The sequence below is a fragment of the Lepidochelys kempii genome, chromosome 18, assembly GCF_965140285.1.
Source record: "Lepidochelys kempii isolate rLepKem1 chromosome 18, rLepKem1.hap1, whole genome shotgun sequence".
Lineage (NCBI taxonomy): Eukaryota > Metazoa > Chordata > Testudines > Cheloniidae > Lepidochelys > Lepidochelys kempii.
The window spans coordinates 2596030-2619834 of NC_136397.1; the positions used below are offsets into that span (position 1 = coordinate 2596030).

At 56.6% G+C, this 23805-nt stretch overlaps 1 protein-coding gene across 7 annotated transcripts in view; it reads right to left on the reverse strand.

Moving 5' to 3' along the window:
• Positions 1-23805, reverse strand: part of HSPG2 (heparan sulfate proteoglycan 2) — a 196508-nt gene that overhangs the window by 14894 nt on the left and 157809 nt on the right. For all 7 annotated transcript variants that reach the window (XM_078849390.1, XM_078849394.1, XM_078849389.1 and 4 more), the window contains 13 exons: positions 23624-23767; positions 22749-22883; positions 21862-22043; positions 20987-21179; positions 10837-11016; positions 9716-9976; positions 8675-8852; positions 8148-8245; positions 7635-7901; positions 7226-7338; positions 3391-3538; positions 2346-2462; positions 322-406 (listed from right to left, as the gene is read on the reverse strand). In XM_078849390.1, coding sequence (XP_078705516.1) covers positions 322-406; positions 2346-2462; positions 3391-3538; positions 7226-7338; positions 7635-7901; positions 8148-8245; positions 8675-8852; positions 9716-9976; positions 10837-11016; positions 20987-21179; positions 21862-22043; positions 22749-22883; positions 23624-23767 — 2101 coding nt within the window. The remainder of the gene's footprint in view (positions 1-321; positions 407-2345; positions 2463-3390; positions 3539-7225; positions 7339-7634; positions 7902-8147; positions 8246-8674; positions 8853-9715; positions 9977-10836; positions 11017-20986; positions 21180-21861; positions 22044-22748; positions 22884-23623; positions 23768-23805) is intronic.

A 23805-nucleotide genomic window follows, 5' to 3' on the forward strand; every position in this document is an offset into this window, starting at 1 on the left:
CATTTCCTGAGCCACAAGATGCGCTTTATGTGGCTCTCCCCACATTGTCAGTGTCTGCCATACTGCACATCCTGGGGTGGGAGATGGCATCGGGGCAGCCAGGATTTCAGAACCACCAAGTGGATCTGGGCAGCCAGTTCGCAACCATCTGAATCAGAATTAGGTACCGGCTCTATTCAACAACTCTGCCAATCGGAGCCGTAGGCAGGACCTGGGCCCTGTTTTATTTGCGACCTGGATTCAGGAAGGGCTCAGAGCTGGTCAGGTTGGTGCAGGCTGTGGCTGCTCCTGGCAGAAGGGCCTGGCATCGCCAGGTCTCACCTGAATTCCGGGCGGCCTCCCACTAGACCAAAGGACACGAAGTCTGCGCCGGTGCTCTTCTTCTGCCCATTGTATAGCAGCATCCCTGCCAAAAACAGAGGAGCTGAGCTGGGGGATGTAAGTGCCAAACCCAAGCCAACAAATGCCAGGAGTGGGGAGGGTCCAAATCACAGCCAGAAGCACTCACTACTCAGCCCCCATCCCCTGCTCCCCACGAGCTACAAGAGACACTTAGGCCGTGACCACAGCACTGCAGCAGGCTGGAGAAGGGGCAACACCAGAGCACAGCTGAGCAGAGGGGACCTGGCCGGAACAGCCCTGGCCTCACGCCCTTGAGTGGGAATGGAGACTGCTGGGCATTGTGTCTGCCCCTTGGCAGCCCCACCCTGACAGAGGTTCCCCTATCACAGAGCCCCAACACAGGGCATCCCCTATACATCAGCACAGCCGGGGCCCTACTGAGCCCCTGTGATCCGCAAAGGGCTCAGAGCAGCTATGCTGGGCGGGAACAGGGCGCTGGTGAGGGAGAGGTCCCTGCCCTCTGCTCATGGCTTAGCTGATGGCGAGCGTGCCTGGCGAGAAGTGCTGAGCCGCACTAGGCCTCGGGGTACCCCCAGAGCACTGGTGGGGCATATCTTGCTAACAGAGGGGCCAAAGTCTTGAGCCTCCAAGCCAGGAGAGGGGATGATGCCATGGGAGCCCTGATGCTTCATGGGCCCATGGGGTCAGTCGAGTGTGGGCAGCACTGGAAGGCCAGGGGCGGGTGTTGAACTCTAGTTCCTCCTAGTGGCAGGGCCTTTATTTCACAATGTTGGAGGAGGTGGCTCCCTGAGCCAGCAGAGGCAGGTGAAGGAGAGGGGGGTGCAGGGAAAGGGGGGAAGTCTCTGGGTTTTCACGCCCAGCCATAGTGGGGCTGCAAAGGGCAGGAAGGCCCAGCCCATGAACAAGGGAAAGTCCAGCCTCAGGACAGCCTGGGGCCCCATCAACATCAGTTAAACCCATCCTCTGCTGCTGTCAGCTCCTTTATCAGGGGCCCTTTGGAGGCCCTTTGCCATCCGCCGTGCATCATTGGTGGGGATGGAGCCAGCAACACAGGGCTCTACCCCTTATGCCAATGGGTTTCATTCACTGGCAGCAACAGTAGGCTTTTATCTGGTATCTGTGCAGGCCCCTGAGGGGAGACATGGCAATCCGTGGAAAGTGTTCCCATAAACAGACTCAGCCCATCAGTTCTGTCCACTCCCCAAAGGGCCCCCGCACCCGGTGCAGGCATGGAGCTGGCAGCATGGATTAGCACAGTAACACAATGCCAGCAGGAGTTACTTCAGTCAAGGTGACCTGGGCACCTAGTGTTTTGGGATGATGTCACTTCCTGGAGAGTGACATCTCTGGGATAGGCAGGAAGATGCGCTGGAGGTTAAGCAGCAGCTGTGGCTAGTAGGAGTTAGACACACGGGGGAGCACCAGGCCTGGCTGACCCCCAGCCTGCCCCAGTCACTCGGTTAGTCTGTGCAGAGTTTGCAGGTTTAAGGCACCCTGGGGGTGCATGGGTCCTGCACCCAGAGGGCCAGCGCTCCTGGCCCCAGGCTGCGGAGGGTTAAGAGCTAATCCCACGTGAGGCTGTGAAAGGTCATCAGGCAGCAGAAGACTTACCTGAGTAGAGAATGAGCGCTAGAGGGGGAGAGGAGAGATGGAAAAGGAAACACATGAGGCAAGAGAGGGACAAGGCAGAGAGAGAAGGGAGGAGAAAGAGAACAGGTAAGTGAAATGAGCCTGGCTCACTCAGACTGCCGGGGAGAGAAGAGGCAGGAGCAGGCGAAAGGAGAAAGTGCCCATGTGCTACAGGGGCCATTGGGCTACAATCAAAGGCAGGGGCTTGCCGATGCAGTTAGCAGTGGAGAAGCCCTCACCTCCCCCGCACCCCCCAGCCCTGTCCTGGCTCAGGGCCCCACCCCTTGCGCCTACGGGAAGGCGTTGTCCCCGGGTGGACAGGCGTGCCTGTTTCTCAGACGGACTTGGCTCACCATCAGCAGTGTCTGGCCGGAAGGTGATCTGGATTTCAAACTTCTTGTAGGCATCCTTGATGGTGGGCAAGGCAAGGAAGGTCTGAGGATTCTGGGTAAAATATGGCACCACCCGCTCTGGAATCGTGGAATGAGGGAGAGTGGGTCAGTGCGTGACGGAACAGATCCATGTGCAGGGCTGCCCCCGCGCCCCCCATGAAGAGGCGCCAAGGCCTGGAGCCTTCCCATCCCCAGCAGGGCCTTGGGCCTTGGCTGCTATAGACACAAGAGTTAGATCTACACACGAGGAGCTGGGCCAGCACTCGGGTCTGGGATCCTGTCCTGCCAGACCAGATGGAGCTGTGGCTAACGCCGGTCCCTGGGCAGGGCTGCTGTGTGTGTGCACGGGCGGTGGGATGAGCAGACACACTGCTGCCACCCCCACTCTGACGGAACATGGGGGCAGAGACGGAGAGATGCCAGAGAGCCTGTTCCCCCTGCCATCGAGAGCTGAGCCCCAGCTGGAGAAACCGAGACCTCCAAGGAGCAGCTGGACCGGACAGTGCAGCCTGGCTGGAGGCCTGGTGCTAAGCAGTGCTCGGCAGAGGCTCGGGTTCAGTAACCACGGCCTGGCGGGGCTTGGATCGCCATGGAGGCAGTATGGGTTCCTCCTCGGCCTGCTCAGCAGTGCCCCCGCTGGCTTTATGCACGGGGCCCAAGGGTAGATCTTCTCAGGGCTGCACGTCTAGGGTTCAGCCTGGTGTCTCCCTCCGATAGGAAATTCAGTCCCCCGTTGCTCTTGGGTCAGGGTGGGGACTGCGCTGTGCATGCCACAGCAGGACAGAGAGGTTACTAAGGTGCCAGCCAGTCCTGAAGGGGATCCCGTCCCCTTGCCCTCAGCTGGAAGGACACCCTCTGTCACATGCCGCCTCCAGGGGGGTAGAAAGGACAATGGCGGTAATGTGAAGACGCCAATGGGGGACACGAGGGACATGTCCCTCCCAGCTGCACGGGTCACATCCTGCGGGCACCAGCGCAGCATGAGCGCCCAGCCCAGAACGCTCACCTTGGACTTTGAGCATGGAGAAGGCCGTCACCTTCCCTTGCCTATTGGATGCCGTGCAGACATAGATCCCAGCATCTTCTGGCTTCACAGATGGAATGGTCAAGATGTTGTTCTCCAGACAAATGTCTTTGGGGAGGTCTCCTTCCAGCTGCAACCAGATGTCAGACCAGGGCATCACTCTCCGTCACCCAGCCCACCATCACCTATCCACCCATTCGTCCCTCATCCTCTGACCAACGCATCCCCCATACACCCATCTTCCACCCCCACATCTATCCACCCATTCGTCCCCCATCCACCAACCAACCCATCCCCCATATGCCCATCATCCACCCCCCGCATCCACCCATCCATCCAGCGGAGGGCAACAAAAATGATTAGGGGGCTGGTGCACATGACTTATGAGGAGAGGCTGAGGGAACTAGGATTATTTAGTCTGCAGAACATAAGAATGGGGCCACACTGGGTCAGACCAAAGGTCCATCCAGCTCAGTATCCTGTCTACTGACAGTGGCCAATGCCAGGTGCCCCAGAAGGAATGAACCTAAAAGGTAACGACCTAGTGATCTCTCTCCTGCCATCCATCTCCACCCTCTGACAAACAGAGGCTAGGGACACCATTCCTTACCTATCCTGGCTAATAGCCATTAATGGACTTAACCTCCATGAATTTATACAGTTCTCTTTTAAACCCTGTTATAGTCCTAGCCTTCACAACCTCCTCAGGCAAGGAGTTCCACAGGTTGAATGTGCGCTGAGTGAAGAACTTCCTTTTATTTGTTTTAAACCTGCTACCCATTAATTTCATTTGGTGGCCCCTAGTTCTTACATTATGGGAACAAGTAAATAACTTTTCCTTATTCACTTTCTCCACACCACTCATGATTTTATAGACCTCTTATCATATCCCCCCTTAGTCTCCTCTTTTCCAAGCTGAAAAGTCCTAGCCTCTTTAATCTCGCCTCATATGGGACCCGTTCCAAACCCCTACTCGTTTGAATTACCCTTTTCTGAACCTTTTCTAATGCCAGTATATCTTTTTTGAGATGAGGGAACCACATCTGTTCACAGTATTCAAGATGTGGGCATACCATGGATTTATATAAGGGCAATACGATATTCTCTGTCTTATTCTCTATCCCTTTTTTAATGATTCCTAACATCCTGTTTGCTTTTTTGACGACTGCTGCACACTGCGTGGATGTCTTCAGAGAACTATCCACGATGACTCCAAGACCTTTCTCCTGATTAGCTGTAGCTAAATTAGCCCCCATCATATTGTACGTATAGTTGGGGTTATTTTTTCCAATGTGCATTACTTTACATTTATCCACATTAAATTTCATTTGCCATTTTCTTGCCCAATCACTTAGTTTTGTGAGAACTTTCTGAAGTTCTTCACAGTCTGCTTTGGTCTTAACTATCTTGAGCAGTTTAGTATCATCTGCAAACTTTGCAACCTTACTGTTTACCCCTTTCTCCGGATCATTTATGAATAAGTTGAATTGGATTGGTCCTAGGAATGACCCTAGGAGAACACCACTAGTTACCCCTCTCCATTCTGAAAATATACCATTTATCCCTACTCTTTGTTCCCTGTCTTTTAACCAGTTCTCAATCCATGAAAGGATCTTCCCTCTTATCCCATGACAACTTAATTTATGTAAGAGCCTTTGGTGAGGGACCTTGTCTAAGGCTTTCTGGAAATCTAAGTACACTGTGTCCACTGGATCCCCCTTGTTCACATGTTTGTTGACCTCTTCAAAGAACTCTAATAGATCAGTAAGACATGATCTCCCTTTACAGAAACTACGTTGACTTTTTCCCAACAATTTATGTTCTTCTATGTGTCTGACACTTTTATTCTTTACTGTTGTTTCAACTGATTTGCCCGGAACTGACATTAGACTTACTGGTCTGTAATTGCCAGTATCACCTCTAGAGCCCTTCTTAAATATTGGCGCTACATTAGCTATCTTCCAGTCATTGCGTACAGTAGCTGGTTTAAAGGACAGATTACAAGCCATAGTTAATAGTTCCGCAATTTCACATCTGAGTTCTTTCAGAACTCTTGGGTGAATGCCATCTGGTCCCGGTGACTTCCTACTGTTAAGTTTCTCAGTTAATTCCAAAACCTCCTCTAGTGACACTTCAATCTGTGACAATTCCTCAGATTTGTCACCTACAAAAGACGGCTCAGGTTTGGGAATCTCCCTAACACCCTTGGCCGTGAAGACTGAAGCAAAGAATTCATTTAGTTTCTCCGCAATGACTTTATCGTCTTTAAGTGCTCCTTTTGTACCTTGATTGTCCTGGGGCCCACTGGTTGCAGGCTTCCTGCTTCTGATGTACTTAAAAAACATTTTGTTATTACCTTTTGAGTTTTTGGCTCGTTGTTCTTCAGACTCCTTTTTGACTTTTCTTATTACATTTTTACACTTAATTTGGCAGTGTTTATGCTCTTTTCTATTTACCTCACTAGGATGTGACTTCCACTTTTTACAAGATGCCTTTTTATCTCTCACTGCTTCTTTTACATGGTTGTTAAGCCACGGTGGCTCTTTTTTAGTTCTTTTACTGTGTTTTTTAATTTGATAGAGAAGAATGAGTGGGGATTTGACAGCTGCTTTCAACTATCTGAAAGGGGGTTCCAAAGAGGATCAGTCTAGGCTGTTCTCAGTGGTGGCAGATGACAGAAAGAGGAGTAATGGTCTCAAGTTGAAGTGGGGGAGGTTTAGGTTGGATATTAGGAAAAACTTTTTCACTAGGAGGGTGGTGAAGCACTGGAATAGGTTCCCTAGGGAGGTGGTGAAATCTCCTTCCTTAGAGGTTTTTAAGGTCAGGTTTGACAAAGCCCTGGCTGGGATGATTTAGTTGGGGATTGGTTCTGCTTTGAGCAGGGGGTTGGACTAGATGAGGTCCTAGGGTCCCTTCCAACCCTGATATTCTATGATTCTATGATCCCTTCCCCACCCATCATCCACCACCCCCACCTATCCAACTCATCCATCCCCCATCCGCCCATCATCCACCCCCCCACCTATCTATCCATCCATCCACCCATCCATCCCCTATCCGCCCATCATCCACCCCAAAAACTATCCATCCGTCCCCCATCCATCCATCATCCACCCCTTACCTATCCACCCATCCATCCCCCATTTGCCCATCACCCACCCCCGCACCTATCCATCCATCCATCAATCCCCCATACGCCCATCATCCACCCTCCCACCTATCCACCCATCTGTACCCCATCCATTCGTCCCTCATCCACTGACACACCCATCCCCCATCCGTTGAACATCCACCCCCACACCTATCCACCCATCCATCCCTCATCCATCTGTCCCTCATCCATGCCCCCACCTATCCATCCCTCATCCACCCATTATTACCCCCCCACCTATCTACCCATCTATCCTCCATCCATCTCTCATCCACCCCCCACTCATCCGTCTGTCCATCTGTCATCCACCCTTCCACTCATTACCTACTGTGCACCTACCTATCCATCCATGCATCCACACATCTACCCACGCCTCCATTCCGCCTCTGTTCATCATGCCCATTCCTCTGGGGTGAGCAGGGGCATCACTACCTCCAGTGGCCCCTGACACTCACACCCCACTGACACCAGAGAATTCCCACAATAGGGGCGCACTCTGCAGCCACCCCCACTGCAGATTCCCCCATCTTGCTGGTGAAGCCCAGAGTGGTTGTTGCTGGCAAGCCCCGGCTGCCCTCCTCTCTCCTTACTCATTGGGAGAGTGCCAGGGGAGTAAGTGCCCAGGGCTGGAGGGTGGGGGGCATTCCCTAGAGATCAGGGATTTACCTTGGTCCACTTGATCTCTGGGACAGGGAAGCCAGATGCCAGGCATGGGAGTACTGCCCTCGACCCCGTGGTGACCTCCTTGACCTCCGGCTGAGCTGCGATCTGGGGGACGGCTGCAGTGAAGGAACACATTCTTCAGGCCTCCGTCAGCGTGGGGCGCTGGCATTCCTGCCCAGGGCCCAGCTGCTGCCCCACCCACTCCCCATCCAATGTGTGGGGATGCATCGCCCTTTGCTCTGCAGGCCACTCACTTCGCCCAGCACGGGGCCCCGTGACCCCCAGTGAGGGGCACGGAGTCGTGCGTGTGCCGGTGTAACAGGGCAAGGGCCGCCGTGAGAGCCCCCCGCCCCTAGGTGCAAGGGGAGGTGCAGCGGGAGGGGGCACCCCCCGCAGGGCAGCAGACACTTACACTGCACGTGCAGGATGACGTTGGACTGCACGGTACCCATGTCGTTGGTGGCGGTGCAGCGGTACTGCCCGGCGTCCGATTGCTCTGCCCGCTCAATCTTCACCATCCCACCGCGGACGACCACCTCGGGGCGAAGGCGGCTGCCCACCTTGCTCCAGGTGATGCGTGCCTTGGGGTCCCCGACGACCAGGCACTCGAACTCCACCGCCGCGCCCACCAGCACCGACTGCACTGAGGTGCGCACGTTGATCATCACCTTGGGCAGAGCTGGGTGGGGCAGATGGCAGAGGTGAGTGAGGGGGCACCCTCCCAAGCGGCCACAGTGTGGGAGCAGCTTTACCCTCTAGGGCCAGCCCCACACACAGCAGCTGTGCCGAAGGGAGGACAAGGAGGAACACCCAGCCCGTCTTACAGAGCAGCGGTGGCTAGTGTGGAGACTGCATGGCCAGCTCAGTGCTGCTCAGCTGGCAGGGTCTGTGTTCTCCCCTGCCCTGTGCCAGGGCCCCTGCTTACCCTGGATCACCAGCCTTGCGCTGTCCTGGGCCTGCCCGGAGGGGCTGCTTACCCGGCAGGTGTAAACCCCCTGGCACCCACGATCCAAGTTCTGGATTCTGCAGTGAAACAGCAAAGAGATGGACTGGCTCCTGCATACCCTGAGGCCCCTTTGCCCCCCAGCAGTGCCACCCTGCCAGGCCTCCTAGCCACAGAGGGTTAGACCTCCCGTGCTGCCCTCCCCGGGTCTGGTACCCAGCCGTAAACACCGGCTTATCCCTGAGGCTCTGGGGGTGGATCTGCCCCGCATGGCAATTAGCTCATGCCCTGAAGGAGGCCTGGGAGAAGAGTCCTGAACTCTGCAGTTAGGGAGAGTGGGCAGGGGGTCAAGCCCCATGAACCCCATCCCCAAGAGCACTAGCTGCCCCCGTCTCAGCAGAGAGGCCCTGAGCTGAAGGGGGCAGCCCCTCTGGAGGGCATGGGGGTGAATCCCACTGGTTACATTCCCGGGCATGCCCCAGAGAGGGCGCAGGCCTGCTCCTCCTTACCGCAGCACCCCGTTCTGCACGCTGTGGCTGGCGGGCAGCTCCCCACCCTCCCTGAACCACTCGATCCGTGCCTGGGCGTCTCCGGTGACAGAGCAGGTGAACTCAGCCGTGCCACCCACGCCCTTCACAGCCGTCTGGGGTGTGACTCGCACGGTCGGGGAGGCGCTGGGGGCCAATCCTGTGGGGGCAGAGACACTGAGGTACCAGCTACAGCACTCAACCCCCGTCCCCGGGGAAGCTGCACGCGCTGGAGCCAACAGGGTGAGCTCGAGGGCACCCGCCGAACCGCTGCCTGACAGCCCACCCCCTCCAGCTTGCGCCCCTGGCACCTCAGGCAGCCCCCAAAACTCTTGGCTGCTGGGATCCACCGTGACTCCCCGACGCCTATGGAGATGGCAGCACCCCTCCCCCTGCCAGCAGGATCAGCATCACCCCTCCCCCGAACAGGGCCTGCGTCACCTCTCCCCAGCCTGACCCCCAGTGGGGCTGGCAGCATCCCTCGCGCACAACCCCCAATGGGGCTGGCGTCACCCCGACCCTCAATGGGGCCAGAGCAGCATTACCACAGCCTTCTTCCGCCTGCCCAGGGAAAACCCTCTCTGATTGCTCCCCGGGGACCCCGCCTGGGCATGGGCACGGGGAGGAAAGCCCCCAGCTGCAGGAGGGGCTGAGCTGACATGGGGCTGGGGAGAGTTCAGGAGACACTGGGCATGGGCAGAAGCTGGAGGCTCCATGGGTCCGGCAGCTGCAGAGCCTATGCAGTGGGGTCGGCTGGCCCTGATGCTGTCCCCGGGGACTGGCAACACTGTGCCTTCCCCGCACTGTGCCAACTGGAGCAAAGCCACAAAGTGCCCTTGTTCACCCACTCCTGAGTCTGTGGCCAACTTTGGGACTTGCCCCACCCCCACCCCCTCCCTGCTAGGGCTGCCCCGCCGCCCCCCCGCCCCCGCAGGACCACCCCTCCCACACCCTGCCACCCCCTCCCTGGGGCTGGCTCCCCCAGTGCTGGGCCCTGCCTGTGCCCTCTGCCCCAATACTCACCCTGGACGCTGACCTGGGCGAAGGTCTCCGCCGAGCCCACCCTGTTGCTGACAAGGCAGCGGTAGGTACCCGAGTCCTCGGGCGCGGTCGGGCTGATGTGCAGGGCACTCTCCCGCAGGACGGCGTGGCTGGACAGGCTGCCATTGGCCTTGGTCCACTGGTAGCGCAGGGGTGGCGTACCATGAGCCAGGCACTGCAGCTGCACCGCCTCGCCCGCTTGCACCGAGACCGCCTCGGGCAGGCTGGTGGCGTAGGGGGGCACTGGGGGGCAGAGAGGCGGCGGGCATTAGGGGATCAGCCCACTGCTGCCGGCAACAGGCCCTCCTGGCGGTGTTGGCTCTGCGCTTTGTGTCTGGGCCCTACTTGCTCCCACTGAGGCCCCCTGGTACCCCCCTTCCCCAGGGCCACTGCAGCCTTGAATCCTTCGTGCCCCACCCCGCAGAGGGACAGAAAGGCCTGAGCTGGAGCCCATGGGCCTGGCTGGCTGCGGCACCATCTCCCCCGGGGATGGGGACCCCAGGGCTTGGGCCATTGGACGCGGCCATGGAGCAGGCAAAGCCAGCAGGAAGGATGGGGGGCTGAGCAGTCTCTATCCCCAGCACCCCTGGTTCAGAGTCTCCCACTTCTGGGAACCGCTTTGCCCAACCAGGGCGGCTGCCCACAGCTCACACATGGGGCCCACAGCTATCAGCGCGCTGCCCCCTGCTGGCAGCCCTGTGTCACTCCATGAGGCCCTGCAGGGAAATGGGGAAAGAATGGCAGGGTGCATGGAGCCTGTCCCCCTGTCCCTGCATTTAGCAGGCCTGACTGAGTGATCAGTGCCAGCTCTGAGCGAGATCCTGGTTCCCACACACACACCCCGGTGCCCGGAGCAGAGAGTCCTAGGGCACAAGGGGCTGCAGTTTGCAGGCAGGGGCTTCACACATCTCAGCCACTAGAGCCCCATGACACCAGCTCCTCATCTTTCACCCTGCCCCTTCCCCCGTGGCATGCGCTGGCGAGCCAGCCCCCCCAGTCTCTCCCGCCAGCTGACATGGCACAGAAATATGGGGCCTGAGGTCAGAGGTGAAGTGCCAGCTGCCCAGGCACTGGGCTGACCCCGTGAGGTGGGAGCTCCTTACTTTCCACATCCAGTGTGACGAAGGCCTCGGTGAAGCTGGCGGCGTTGCTGGCATTGCAGATGTACTGGCCTGAGTCCTGCTGGGCCACGCGGGGGATGAGCAGAGTGTTATTCACCACCCGATGCTGCCAGGGCAGCGGGGCCCTCAGCTTGGACCACTGGATGGTGGGAGGGGGGTCACCTGCGGGGACAAAGAGACAATGAAGTGCTGGCTAGACAGGCCCAGGGCCAGGCCAGGTGAGCCGTCCACACTGCTCCTGAGGGATGCCGGTCTTCTCCAGATTGGAGGGTGGCTAGAGGGGTGTGAGGGGATCGCTAGCTAGCTAGGGCCTGAGCACTGGGCAGATGCCCCTAACTTAACTCCTACATACAGTGCTACTGGATGGCTCCCTTCTTCTGCCTCAGACTGCTACTGTGGGAGAGACCTCCTTTGCCCTCCACACATCACAGGGCTGCCAGAGGACTCTCCTCCCCTCGCTTATCTGGGGCCCACCCCATGGGTCTGGATGGCATTGCACAGCCATAGAGCTGCAGGAACTGTTACCAGCTAGGTTTAATGTTCCCAGCTTCCCTCCTGGCCAGTGCGAAACGTCTGGGAGTGAGAGGAGCGTAGGGCTGGGCAGAATGCAACGTTTTACAATTTCGATGGCTATCATCGACGGTTCATGTTAAGCATTGTTTTCAGTTTGTATCCATATACATTTTCACAGTTGTGGAAAAATATGGAGGGCGGGGTCAGACAATGGTGGGGAGGGGGGTCAGACAATGGGGGTTGGGGGGGGGGGGTCAGACAATGCGGCAGTTACCTGTTCCATAACTGGCGTTCTTCGAGATGTGTTGCTCATGTCTATTCCACAGGAGGTGATTGCAGGCTATGCTGTTGGAGGTGGGTAGGAGTTCACAGGCACTCGGGACGGAGCACTGCCCTGTTGAACCCAGCGTCCTCCCTGCCCTGGGAGACGATTGCATAGTGCGAGGTGAACATGTGGACCGACGGCCATGTAGCAGCCCTACAGATGTCCTGAATAGCGACGCAAGCCAGAAAGGTGGCCGACGAGGCTTGTGCCCTTGTTGGAGTGTGCCTTCACAATTGGCGGTGGGGGGACTCCCGCCAGGCCGTGACAGGTACGAATACACGCGGTGATCCAGTTGGAGAGCCGCTCAGTGAGATCGGCTGGCCTCTCATGTGTTCGGTCGTGGCAATGAACAGCTGTGAAGACTTCCTGAACGGTTTTGTGCGTTCCAGGTAAAAAGCCAGGGCCCATCTCACATCCAGTGTGTGGAGGCGGCGCTCCTCCCTAGACACGTGGGGCTTGGGACAGAGCACCGGCAGGAAAATGTCCTGGCTCATATGATAGGCGGAGCCCACCTTAGGGAGGAACGAAGGGTGTGGGTGGAGCTGGACCTTATCCTTATGGAACACCGTGTACGGGGGTTCGGAGGTCAGGGCCCGGAGCTCCGAGACCCGCCTAGCAGACGTGATCGCCAAAGAAAGGCTACATTCCATGGTCCATGTGGGACCAGGAGTATGTAGCAAGCAAGTCAAATGGAGGCCCTGTCAGCCTGGCCAGAATCAAGTTCAGGTCCCACTGAGGGACTGGGGGCCTAACATAAGCAAAGAGGCGCTCCAAGCCCTTAAGGAATCGACCAGTCATGGCATGAGAAAATACTGTGTGGCCCTGGACAGGCGGGTGGAAGGCCGATATGGCTGCCAGATGCCCTTTGACGTACGAGGGCGCTAGGCCTTGGGCTCTTAGATGAAGGAGGTAATCCAGTACAACCTGGAGCGGGGCAGCCACTGGTGAGACGCCGCGATCCGTGGCCCACTGAGAGAACCGAGACCATTTTGCCAGGTAGGCCTGTCACGTCCTCTCCTCTCCGAGCAGGTCCTCTCCTCGTGGCCTAGCCATTGAGCAACCACACTGTGAGGTGGAGGGCTGAAAGGTTGGGGTGGAGGAGGCGACCTTGGTCCTGAGAGAGAAGGTCTGGGCAGGTTGGCAGCAGCCACAGGGGGGTAATGGACAGGCTCATAAGAGTCCCACACCAGTGCTGCCTGGGCCATGCTGGGGCGATCATGAGGACGCGAGCCCTGTCTGTCTTGACTTTTTCTAGGACCTTGCCTATCAGTGGAAAAGCATATAGCAGCTGACCCGACCATGACAGAAGGAAGGCATCGGAAATCGTGCCCTTGCCCAGGCCCCTCCTGGAGCAGAACCGGGGGCAGCGGCGGTTCTGCCTGGTCGCTAACAGGTCCATCTGGGGAATACCCCACTTTTGGAAGATCATGTGCGCCACCTCCGTGTGCAGTGAGCATTCATGTTGGGAGGAGAAGTCCCGGCTCAGGCGATCCGCCAGAGAGTTCCGGATGCCTGGTAAGTGGTGGGCTTCCAGCCTGATATTATGGGCTATACAGAAGTCCCACAGCCGGAGGGCTTCCTGGCAGAGGGCTGAGGATCGAGCTCCGCCTTGCCAGTTGATGTAGAACATCGAGGCGGTGTTGACCGCCCTGAGTTCTTTGACGTTTATGTGCATGGCTAGATCCTGTGCAGACCACAGGCCTTGGGTCTGGAGGTTTCCCATGTGGGCTCCCCACCCCAAGTCCAATGCATCAGACACCAATTCTATAGTTGGGGGGCAGCTCCTGAACGGGACCCCTTGGAGCATGTTCTCCGGGGTGGACCACCAACAGAGGGAGGCTAGAACGTGCTCAGGCACGGTGAGGACCTTGTCCAACCTGTCTCTGGACTGGGAGAACGTTGAGGCTAGCTAGAGCTGAAGGGGCCGCGTCCTGAGTCTGGCATGACGTACCATGTATGTGCATGCTGACATGTGACCCAGGAGTTGGAGGCACGCCCTGGCCACTGTCACGGGAAACCTCGTGATCACCTGGATGAGCTCCCTCAAAGTTTCGAACCTGTCCGGCGGGAGGAAAGCTCTGGCCAATGTCGCATCGAGAATCGTGCCAATTAACTCTATATGTTGTATCCATACTAACGTGGATTTGGTGTTGTCTACCAGCAGCCCCAGTGTGGTGCATGTGGACAGGAGGAGTGTTTCGTGTTCCTGTACCTGTGATCTGGAGCTGCCTTTGACCAGCTAGTTGTTGAGGTAGGGGAGATTTCTGGACCCCCTGACGCCTGAGGTAGGCCGCCACCACAGACATACACTTTGTGAAGACTCTGGGTGCCATGGAGAGGCCAAATGGGAGGACGGTGAACTGGTAGTGTTCCTGTCCTACTGTGAAGCGGAGGAAACGCCTGTGGCCCTCGAATATGTGAACGTGAAAGTATGTGTCTTGGAGATCGAGGGCAGCGAACCAGTCTCCGGGATCCAGGGAGGGAATGATGGAGGCCAGGGAAACCATGCGGAACTTGAGTTTTACCATGTATTGGTTTAGGCCTCGCAGGTCCAGGATGGGCCTGAGGCCCTCTTTGGCCTTCGAGATAAGGAAATGGCGGGAGTAGAACCCTCTGTACCTGAACTTTGCAGACACCACCTCCACTGCTCCAAGGTGAAGGAGCCGCCTCACCTCCTGCTTGAGTATGCTTTCCTGAGAGGGGTCCCTGAAGAGGGATGGGAGGGCGGGTGGGTAGGTGGGGTAGAGAGAAACTAGAGGGTATAGCCCCTGGAGATGGTGTTGAGGACCCAATGGTCCGAGGTCAGTCGCGACCACTCCGGGAGGAAAAAAGACAGACTGTTGGAGAAGGTTAGGTTGGGTGGATCCCTGGTGCAGACTGGTAAGTCGTCCCCGAGCATCCCATCAAAATTGGTGCTTGCCCGTAGAGGGACCAAGCTGGGGTGCAGGCCGAGACTGCTGCTGTGGGCGTTTCTCATAGTCCCTAGATTTTTTTATAGGGAGGCTCGTGTCTTGAGTGGGTGGCCTGTCTGGGTGCCTGCTGAGGCTTGAACTTGGTCCTGGCTGGGACCGGGACATATAGACCAAGAGTCTTCAAGGTCGTGCAAGAGTCCTTGAGGCCGTGTAATTTCATGTCTGTTTGCTCCGAGAACAGGGCCTTGTCATCGAAGGGGAGGTCCTGCAGGGAGCTCTGTCCCCCGCTGGACAACCCGTACAAGAGGAGCCTCCTCATGGACACCACAGAGGCCATAGTTCTTGCAGCCATGTCCACTGCATCCGAGGCTGCCTGAAGGGCTGCTCTCATGGCAGCTGTGCCGTCCTCTACCAGGGCCTTATACTCCTTCCTATTATGCTCCTGGAGGGAGTCCGTAAACTTTGGCATTGAGTTAAAGTTATATCTGCCCAGCAGGGCTTGGTGGTTTGCCACCCTCAGCTGGAAGCTCGAGGAAGAATAAAGCTTTTGGCCGAACAAGTCCGGCCTCCTCGATTCTTATTCTTACGGGTGGGAGCAGGTTGGCCCTGATGCTCCTTGTGGTTGACCACCTTGACCACTAGGGAGTTGGGGTGGGAGTATAGATATTCGTGCCCCTTTGTGGGCACAAAATACTTCTGCTCTGCCCTTTTAGATATGGGAGGCAGGGAAGACAGGATCTGTCACAGGGCATTGGAGATCTTCGCCACCCTGTCGTGGAGAGGGAGCGCTGTGGCCGAGAGGACATCGAAGAGGGAGTCCGAAGGTCTGTAGACTGAAGCTCGAAGCCTCCCTTTTCAAGAGCTCTTGGTGGGCGTTTGTGTCCTCCTGGGACACAGGAGGAGGAGTTTCCCTTATCAGGGGAGGGTGAGGATGGAGCACGGTCCTCTGCGTCCCCACCGGTGCCACAGAACCCAACACTTGGTCCCCTTCTGAGCACGGGGCTGGGGAAGAGCGCTCCCCCCACCCCTTCCTGGGGGACTGAGAGAGGGAGGCCGACGGTCTTTCCGAGGCCCCGGCCACTGAGTGAACCACCACTGGGGGCTGCGTTGGGGCTCCTGGGGTCCATTGGTGCCAGGGCGCTGGCCAGGGAGCCTGGTGCCACCGTACTTGCTGTGGGCTGCCCCGCTGGACTCGCCCGGTCTGCCGACGGTCGGCTTCAAGGGGAGGCCATGCTGGCATACGAACGGCTGCTATCCTGGGATGGGGATGAGTAAAGGCATCGTGAACGGTGCCAGGCTCGAGACCTTGAGTTTGTTGTAGAGTACCGTCTGTAACAGCTGCTCTACGAGCGGCTCCATGATGGCCACTTGCCAGCGATCTATGCCTAGGGCTGTGGGAGCGGTGCCGGGTTGGGGACCTCAGCCAGATGGAGAGTAACATCGGTACTGCGAGGGACTATGGTGGCTTCTTGGAGTTGGTGACCTCTGGGACCGTCTGTCCCAGACCCGGTGGGGCACGCTCCTGATCTTGAGGCCTGCGCTCCCTCTATGCAGAGCAGTGCCTGGATTCCCTGCTGCTCATCACCCAGACAGACAGTCTGGTGGGGGTCAACATGGACCGGCAAGGGCTGCGAGCGGAGAAGTCACTCTGCGGAGAACGGTGTCGGGAACCTTCCCTTGACCGTGAGCGGTACCGCCCGCGTGGCGACTGTGGTGGGCCGAGCACTGGCTTGCCTCTGGACTGAGGAGCCACTGGGGTCGGTGCAGCCGCTACCGGGAGAGACATTACGTCTCAAGCCACCTGTAGGACCTCTGGCGTGGAGGGCACCCATATGTGGCCACTGACGTCCGGGGAAGCTGGCTCGGAGTGGGCTGGGCTACTCCACTTAACTTGAGTTGGAGGCTGCGAGGTCGAGGGGGATCGAGAGCTGCCCAACGTAGGTCTAGTCTCGCCCCCAGTCTTAGAATCATAGAATATCAGTGTTGGAAGGGACCCTAGGACCTCATCTAGTCCAACCCCCTGCTCAAAGCAGAACCAAGCCCCAACTAAATCATCCCAGCCAGGGCTTTGTCAAGCCTGACCTTAAAAACTTCTAAGGAAGGAGATTCCACCACCTCCCTAAGTAACCCGTTCCAGTACTTCATCACCCTCCTAGTGAAAAAGTTTTTCCTAATATCCAACCTAAACCTCCCCCACTGCAACTTGAGACCATTACTCCTCGTTCTGTCATCTGCCACCACTGAGAACAGCCTAGACTGATCCTCTTTGGAACCCCCTTTCAGGTAGTTGAAAGCAGCTATCAAATCTCCCCTCATTCTTCTCTTCCGCAGACTAAACATCCCCAGTTCCCCCAGCCTCTCCTCATAAATCATGTGTTCTAGTCCCCTAATCATTTTTGTTGCCCTCCGCTGGACGCTTTCCAATTTCTCCACATCCTTCTTGTAGTGTGGGGCCCAAAACTGGACACAGTACTCCAGATGAGGCCTCACCAATGTCGAATAGAGGGGAACGATCACGTCCCACGATCTGCTGGCAATGCCCCTACTTATACACGCCAAAATGCCATTGGCCTTCTTGGCAACAAGGGCACACTGTTGACTCATATCCAGCTTCTTGTCCACTGTAATCCCCAGGTCCTTTTCTGCAGAACTGCTGCCGAGCCACTTGGTCCCTAGTCTGTAGCGGTGCATGGGATTCTTCCGTCCTAAGTGCAGGACTCTGCACTTGTCCTTGTTGAACCTCATCAGATTTCTTTTGGCCCAATCCTCCAATTTGTCTAGGTCCCTCTGTATCCTATCCCTACCCTCCAGCGTATCTACCTCTCCTCCCAGTTTAGGGTCATCTGCAAACTTGCTGAGGGTGCAATCCACACCATCCTCCAGATCATTTAGGAAGATATTGAACAAAACCGGCCCCAGGACAGACCCTTGGGGCACTCCACTTGATACCGCCTGCCAACTAGACATGGAGCCATTGATCACTACCCGTTGAGTCCGATGATCTAGCCAACTTTCTATCCACCTTATAGTCCATTCATCCAGCCCATGCTTCTTTCACTTGCTGGCAAGAATACTGTGGGAGACCGTGTCAAAAGCTTTGATAAAGTCAAGGAACAACACGTCCACTGCTTTCCCCGCATCCACAGAGCCAGTTATCTCATCATAGAAGGCAATTAGATTAGTCAGGCAGGACTTTCCCTTGGTGAATCCATGCTGACTATTCCTAATCACTTTCCTCTCCTCTGAGTGCTTCAGAAGTGATTTCTTGAGGACCTGCTCCATGATTTTTCCAGGGACTGAGGTGAGGCTGACTGGCCTGTAGTTCCCAGGATCCTCCTTCTTCCCTTTTTTAAAGATGGGCACTACATTAGCCTTTTTCCCGTCATCTGGGACCTTCCCCGATCTCCATGAGTTTTCAAAGTTAATGGTCAATGGTTCTGCAATCACATCCGCCAACTCCTTTAGCACTCTCGGATGCAACGCGTCTGGCCCCATGGACTTGTGCTCGTCCAGCTTTTCTAAATAGTCCCGAACCACTTCTTTCTCCACAGAGGGCTGGTCACCTCCTCCCCATGCTGTGCTGCCCAGTGCAGCAGTCTGGGAGCTGACCTTGTTCGTGAAGACAGAGGCAAAAAAAACATTGAGTACATTAGCTTTTTCCACATCCTCTGTCACTAGGTTGCCTCCCTCATTCAGTCTGGGGCCCACACTTTCCTTGACTTTCTTCTTGTTGCTAACATACCTGAAGAAACCCTTCTTGTTACTCTTAACATCTCTCGCTAGCTGCAACTCCAGGTGTGATTTGGCCTTCCTGATTTCACTCCTGCATGCCCGAGCAATATTTTTGTACCCCTCCCTGGTCATTTGTCCAAACTTCCACTTCTTGAAAGCTTCTTTTTTGTGTTTAAGATCAGCAAGGATTTCACTGTTAAGCCAAGCTGGTCGCCTGCCATATTTACTATTCTTTTTACACATCGGGATGGCTTGTCCCTGTAACCTCAATAAGGATTCTTTAAAATACAGTCTTGCCCCGGTGCCTTGATCGAGATCGCTTCTTCATCTTCTTAGCGTGTCCTGTGGATGGGGAGCAGTGCCGGCTGGTGGAGGGCACCACTGGGTCGCCACACACGAATGCTGTGGTGCTCGGTGCCAACTCGGAGCGGCGTAGCAGTGTTGGGGTCAGAGCTGACTCCATCAATATGGCTTGGAGCCGAATGTCCTGCTCCTTCTTGGTCTGAGGCTTAAATGATCTGCAAATCTTGCAGCGGTCGCTGAGGTGGGTTTCCCCAAGACAGCGTAAACAGCTAGTGTGCAGATCACTTATGGGCATAGGCCGTTTACAAGTGTCGAACGACTTAAAGCCCGGGGCGCAGGGCATGCCCCAACCCCGGAGCACTTCTCTACTCTATCTATATGACTTCCTGTTCTTTTTTTTTTTTTACTACAGGTACTAACTATCTATGAACTAAACAACAGTCCAAACCGGGAAGCTACAGCAGAAAGCTGGAGCAGAGCAGTTCCGAAGCACCTTCACTGGCGGCAAGAAGGCACTGAGGGTGGGGGGAGCGCGCAACCCCCTTATACCGCACCATGGGCTCGCTGGGGTGCTCCCCTACAGGTACTGCTGGGAAAAACTTCCAGCACCGGTGCACGTGGTGAGCACACACACCTACCGTGGAATGCATATGAGCAACTCATCTCGAAGAAGAATAACTATTTAATGACAGGTTTCACAGTAGCAGCCGTGTTAGTCTGTATTCGCAAAAAGAAAAAGAGGACTTGTGGCACCTTAGAGACTAACCAATTTATTTGAGCATGAGTTTTCGTGAGCTACAGCTCACTTCATCGGATGCATCTGATGAAGTGAGCTGTAGCTCACGAAAGCTTATGCTCAAATAAATTAGTTAGTCTCTAAGGTGCCACAAGTCCTCTTTTTCTTGCTATTTAATGACAGTCAATGCTGAGACTCAAAGAGTTAATGCTTTATAACTGTTAAAACACAAATTGTCAACATCGTGTGTCAGACAAAGCGCAGAGCCTGAAACCAAACTCTAGTTCTTAAGCAGCATTTTTCTCACTTTGCCTAGCTGTGAATTTCAATTATTATTGATGGAAATATTTGTGTGTGTGTTTGTGTCTCTATGTCTGTGTTTGTGTGTACGTCTATGCCTCCATATGTGTGTATATGGTGAAACTGACATTTACGGATAAAAATCTACTCCTTCCAAGACTAAATATAACAAAATTACTAGCAGATAAAGTAACTGCTCATGAAGTGAATGTACGTAATCCTTCTGTAACCTGCAGCCGGCTTCTACTAAAATCACAAGTTATACTGTAGTAATAAAACCATAAAAAGGGATAAAGTAAAAAAAAATTGTTACAGAAAAAATACTGTTAATTTAATAGCAAAGAAATGTATCAGTGGAGACATACACCATCTTGTGGAAAGCGTGACGTTTAAAATGCACTCAGACGCACAGAACAAATGGAATGAACTGGTTAAGACTCTTGGTTAAACCCCAGATAAGTTCTTTTAAGTAGGTCAAAGGTGTTGTGATTCTTTGTAGAGGGGAACGTAAAGGAGGATAGAAATGTAACAGTCTAAACGATTGAACGTTCCATGGGAAGTGGACTAATCACAAATTGTCCTGTGAGATAAATAGGTAACATAAAAACCCTGCAGACTGTAAAGAAATTGGCCCTGTGCATGCAGACAGGCCCGGGATCTGACTTGGGCAGCTTTGCCTTTCCTTACCCACCCTGTCAGATCTGTAGTTCAGGGAACTTGATTGAACAGCCTGAGTGGAGCTGACTATTTCATCCTTCTCATTCAGTGGCATAACCCACCTTCCACAATGCAAGGAGAATTCAGCGCTCTCACCTGTCTGCTGGATGCCAGGGTCTGGCTTTCCCCCGGAAGCCCACCCATCTCAGCCAGCAGTGGTTCCAGCAGGTGTTCACTGGCTCTGGGCTCACATGGGTTTTGTGGTGGCTCCCAAGTGCCCTGGGACGTGTGATGGATGTGGAGGTGCCAACAGCAGGGTGCTGCCCACGGAGCATTGCCTCAAGGAGATAAGTGCCCCCCAACCCTGCCCTCTGGCTGCCCTTTGTGGTCTCCTACCTCCAGACGGAGTAGGCCTGGCCCCATTTAGCTGCCAGGTCTGAGACTCATACTAGGGAGGAGGAATGGGAAGGCCAAACAGGGGCTGGCAGAACAGGAGGCATGGATCTCTGCCCCAAGTCAAGTGGGAGCCTCCCCAGGGAGCCGCTCCCAAACTCCCATCCCTTCTCGGAGCTCTGGCTGCAGGCTACTCCCCAGCTCTGCCCTACAAGTGGACAGCGCCAGGGAAGCCAGTGGCCCTGCCTGGCACACAAGTACCTGTAGCAGAGCACTGGAGGGTCGCGGTTTCTCCAGCTACCACTGTCAGTGTCGGCTTCACTGTGATCTCAGGGGCGCCGGGCTTTCCGTGGGCAGCTTCCACGTTCACCTCCACTTGGACCTGTGCGGAGCCGATGGAGTTCTGGGCCACGCAGATGTAGGTGCCAGCGTCTTCAGACTTGGCTGCCGAGATCTGGGGGCAGAGACACAGCATTGGGAGGCCTGTGGGGTGTGATGAAGCCACATCCCCCTTCCAGTCCCCCCAAGGCTGAGCGACAGGAGTGATGTTAGGCGGCACTAGGTCCTGTTGTAGGGGGTGCAGCCTTGTCTGTTGCGGCTCTGCCCAGCGAGCTGGCTGGGGGTCCAGCGCTGTGCCCTGCAGACAGCAAGACAGGGAGCCCGGAGCGCAGAGGGCAGCAGCCCCTTTCATGTCCGCCAGGCCCAGGGCAGTATTTAGGGGCACTTGTGTGGGGATCCAGGCTGTGGGAGCCAGAGAGAAACCCAGGGTCTGTCTGTGCCCAGCAGCCTCGGGGAAGGACGGGCCAGGTCCCTGTCCCAGTGCGATCCAGGCAGACAGCTCAGTCACAATGGGGAGGCCACGTTGCCTGCCCCCCTACCTCAGAGTGGGCCCTGAACTGCCCCATGCCCCATCAGAGGCCGGCATGGGTGGTTTCTTTGCTCAGCTCCTGCTATGGTTGGCTGAGGAAGGGAGTTCTGCTCCCTGGCCGGGCAGGACTGGACTGTGGTGCAGCCATGGGCAGATCCCCTGGCGACCCCGATAGCCCCATGGTCCACATGGACAGGATAAAGGCCAAGTTGCCTGTGCCATGGTGCGGGGCCCCCTCCCCCTCCCCCTCCCCCCAGCCCCAGCTTACTTGTAGCACTGCTTGGCTCTCCAGGGGCAACAAGGTCTGGTGCTCGATTTTCTGCCTCATGCCCAAGCGGCTCCAGCGAACCAGCGGGCGAGGGTCGCCCATGCCAAGGCAATCCAGGCTGATGGACTTGCCTGTCTTCACCGTCACGGAGCCCTGGGGCATCACAGACACTGTAGGAGAGCCTGGAAGGGTGCAGAGGGGAGGGGTGGAGTCAGGGCACAACCTGCCAGCCAGAGCTGCTAGAAATCCTCATGGAGCAGCTGGGAGCTGGCCCCGGCAGACTGCAGGGGCAGCACCAAGATGGCCCCAAGAGCCTTCAAGGAGCTGCTGGGCAGGAGTGTGGAGCCAAAGTGGGGTGGCCAGCAGCCCAGCCCCCAGTGTGCTCAGCTAGTCAGTGGGCTTTCAGGCCAGCCCTACACAAGCGGATTCAAGCCCTGAGCACTGAGGGGCGTGTCTGGGGGTGGGCCCGACTGGGACATGCAATCCAGGCTGGGAGGCTGTTGGGGGTTAAACCTACCCCTCCCCAAAGGCCCCCCCATCCCTGCCCATGGGCTCCCTGGCTTGAGGAACATCCCCAGGCTCCACTGGCTCCCGGGCAAGAGACCAGGAACAGCCCGAGTGCACCTCCGCCAGCCCCATTGCCAGAGCACGGCAGCCGACACAGGGTTCCAGTCCTGGAGCAGCAGCTCAGGTTGGCCCCCACCACCGAGACCCTCAGCGCCCACCCGGGACAGGGGGAAGCTGAGGCGGACTGGTGTGATAGAACGACAATGCTGGGGTGCCAGCTAGAGGCTCTCAGGGGCCAGTCAGTGAGCTAGGGACCAGGCCAGGTATCCCAACTGCCTGTCCCCAGCGCTGCCCCCTCTCCTGTACTCACGGCCTCTCACCTTGCACCATTAAGTTAACCACGCTGTTGGCTACGCCGTAGCGGTTGGAGGCCACACAGCGATAGGCCCCCTGGTTGCTGGGGCGAGCCCTGTAGATGGTGATCACTGAGCCATTGGGGCTGATCTTCACATTGTCTGCAGGGGGAAAGACACAGGTGAACAAACAGCTGATCTCACCCCTGGGGCTGGGAGCTCTTGCAGAAAACCCAGATTCCTAACGCCTGAAACACTGACAGCGCCCCCTGCTGGGAGAGGCCAGGACTGGAGTAGCTGGGAACTTCCCCCGAGCACCCAGGCTCTTACTCTATCTTATCACGCCTCTTGCTGGCATATGCTGGGACTGGAGGAGCTGAGCTTCCCTGAAACCAACACTGCTGCCCTGCAGCCCCTCTGTGCCCCAGGTTGTTTGCTCTCACTCTAGTGCGAGCCCAGGGAGCCGGGGCCATGGCTAGAGCAGGGGCCCATGTGTCCCTGGCCCAGGGGAAGGGTGGGCTGTTTTTGCTCACACCCCAGATATGCAGAGCCCAACGGGCGTCCAGGCCCCATGGCCCCACATGGGAAGGGAGGACGACACAGGGTCTGCAGACGGCTGCTGCAGTGGAGAGGGACAATGCCCATGGCTGCCCAGCATCCTGGCCAGGGAATGGGAGTGCCCCCACAGGAGACTAGGCGCTGTGGGTCTGGGGGAGCAGGGCTAGCACTCATGGGGGGATCTTGGAGAGAAGTGGGGGCAGGGAGAGGACAACAAGGTGTGGGGGAAGGGACGCTGATGAAGAGGGGATGTCGGGTCCTGTATGGTGGGGGCCGTGGGTACTGGACCCAGGGCACTGGGGGGGACATCAGCAGCAGTGGGCTGGACCTGGCGTGAGAACTACCTTGCAGCTGCTGCTTTGGGGCCATCTTCCAAGTGATATTGATGGGCCGGGCACCATCATGGATGCGGCACTTGAAGGTGGCATCCTCGCCCTGGCGCACAGCAGTGCTGTGTGGCTCGATGGAGATGATGGGGCTCTGCAGACCTGCCAGGCGGGGAAGGGAAACGGGGTTAGAGCTGTGA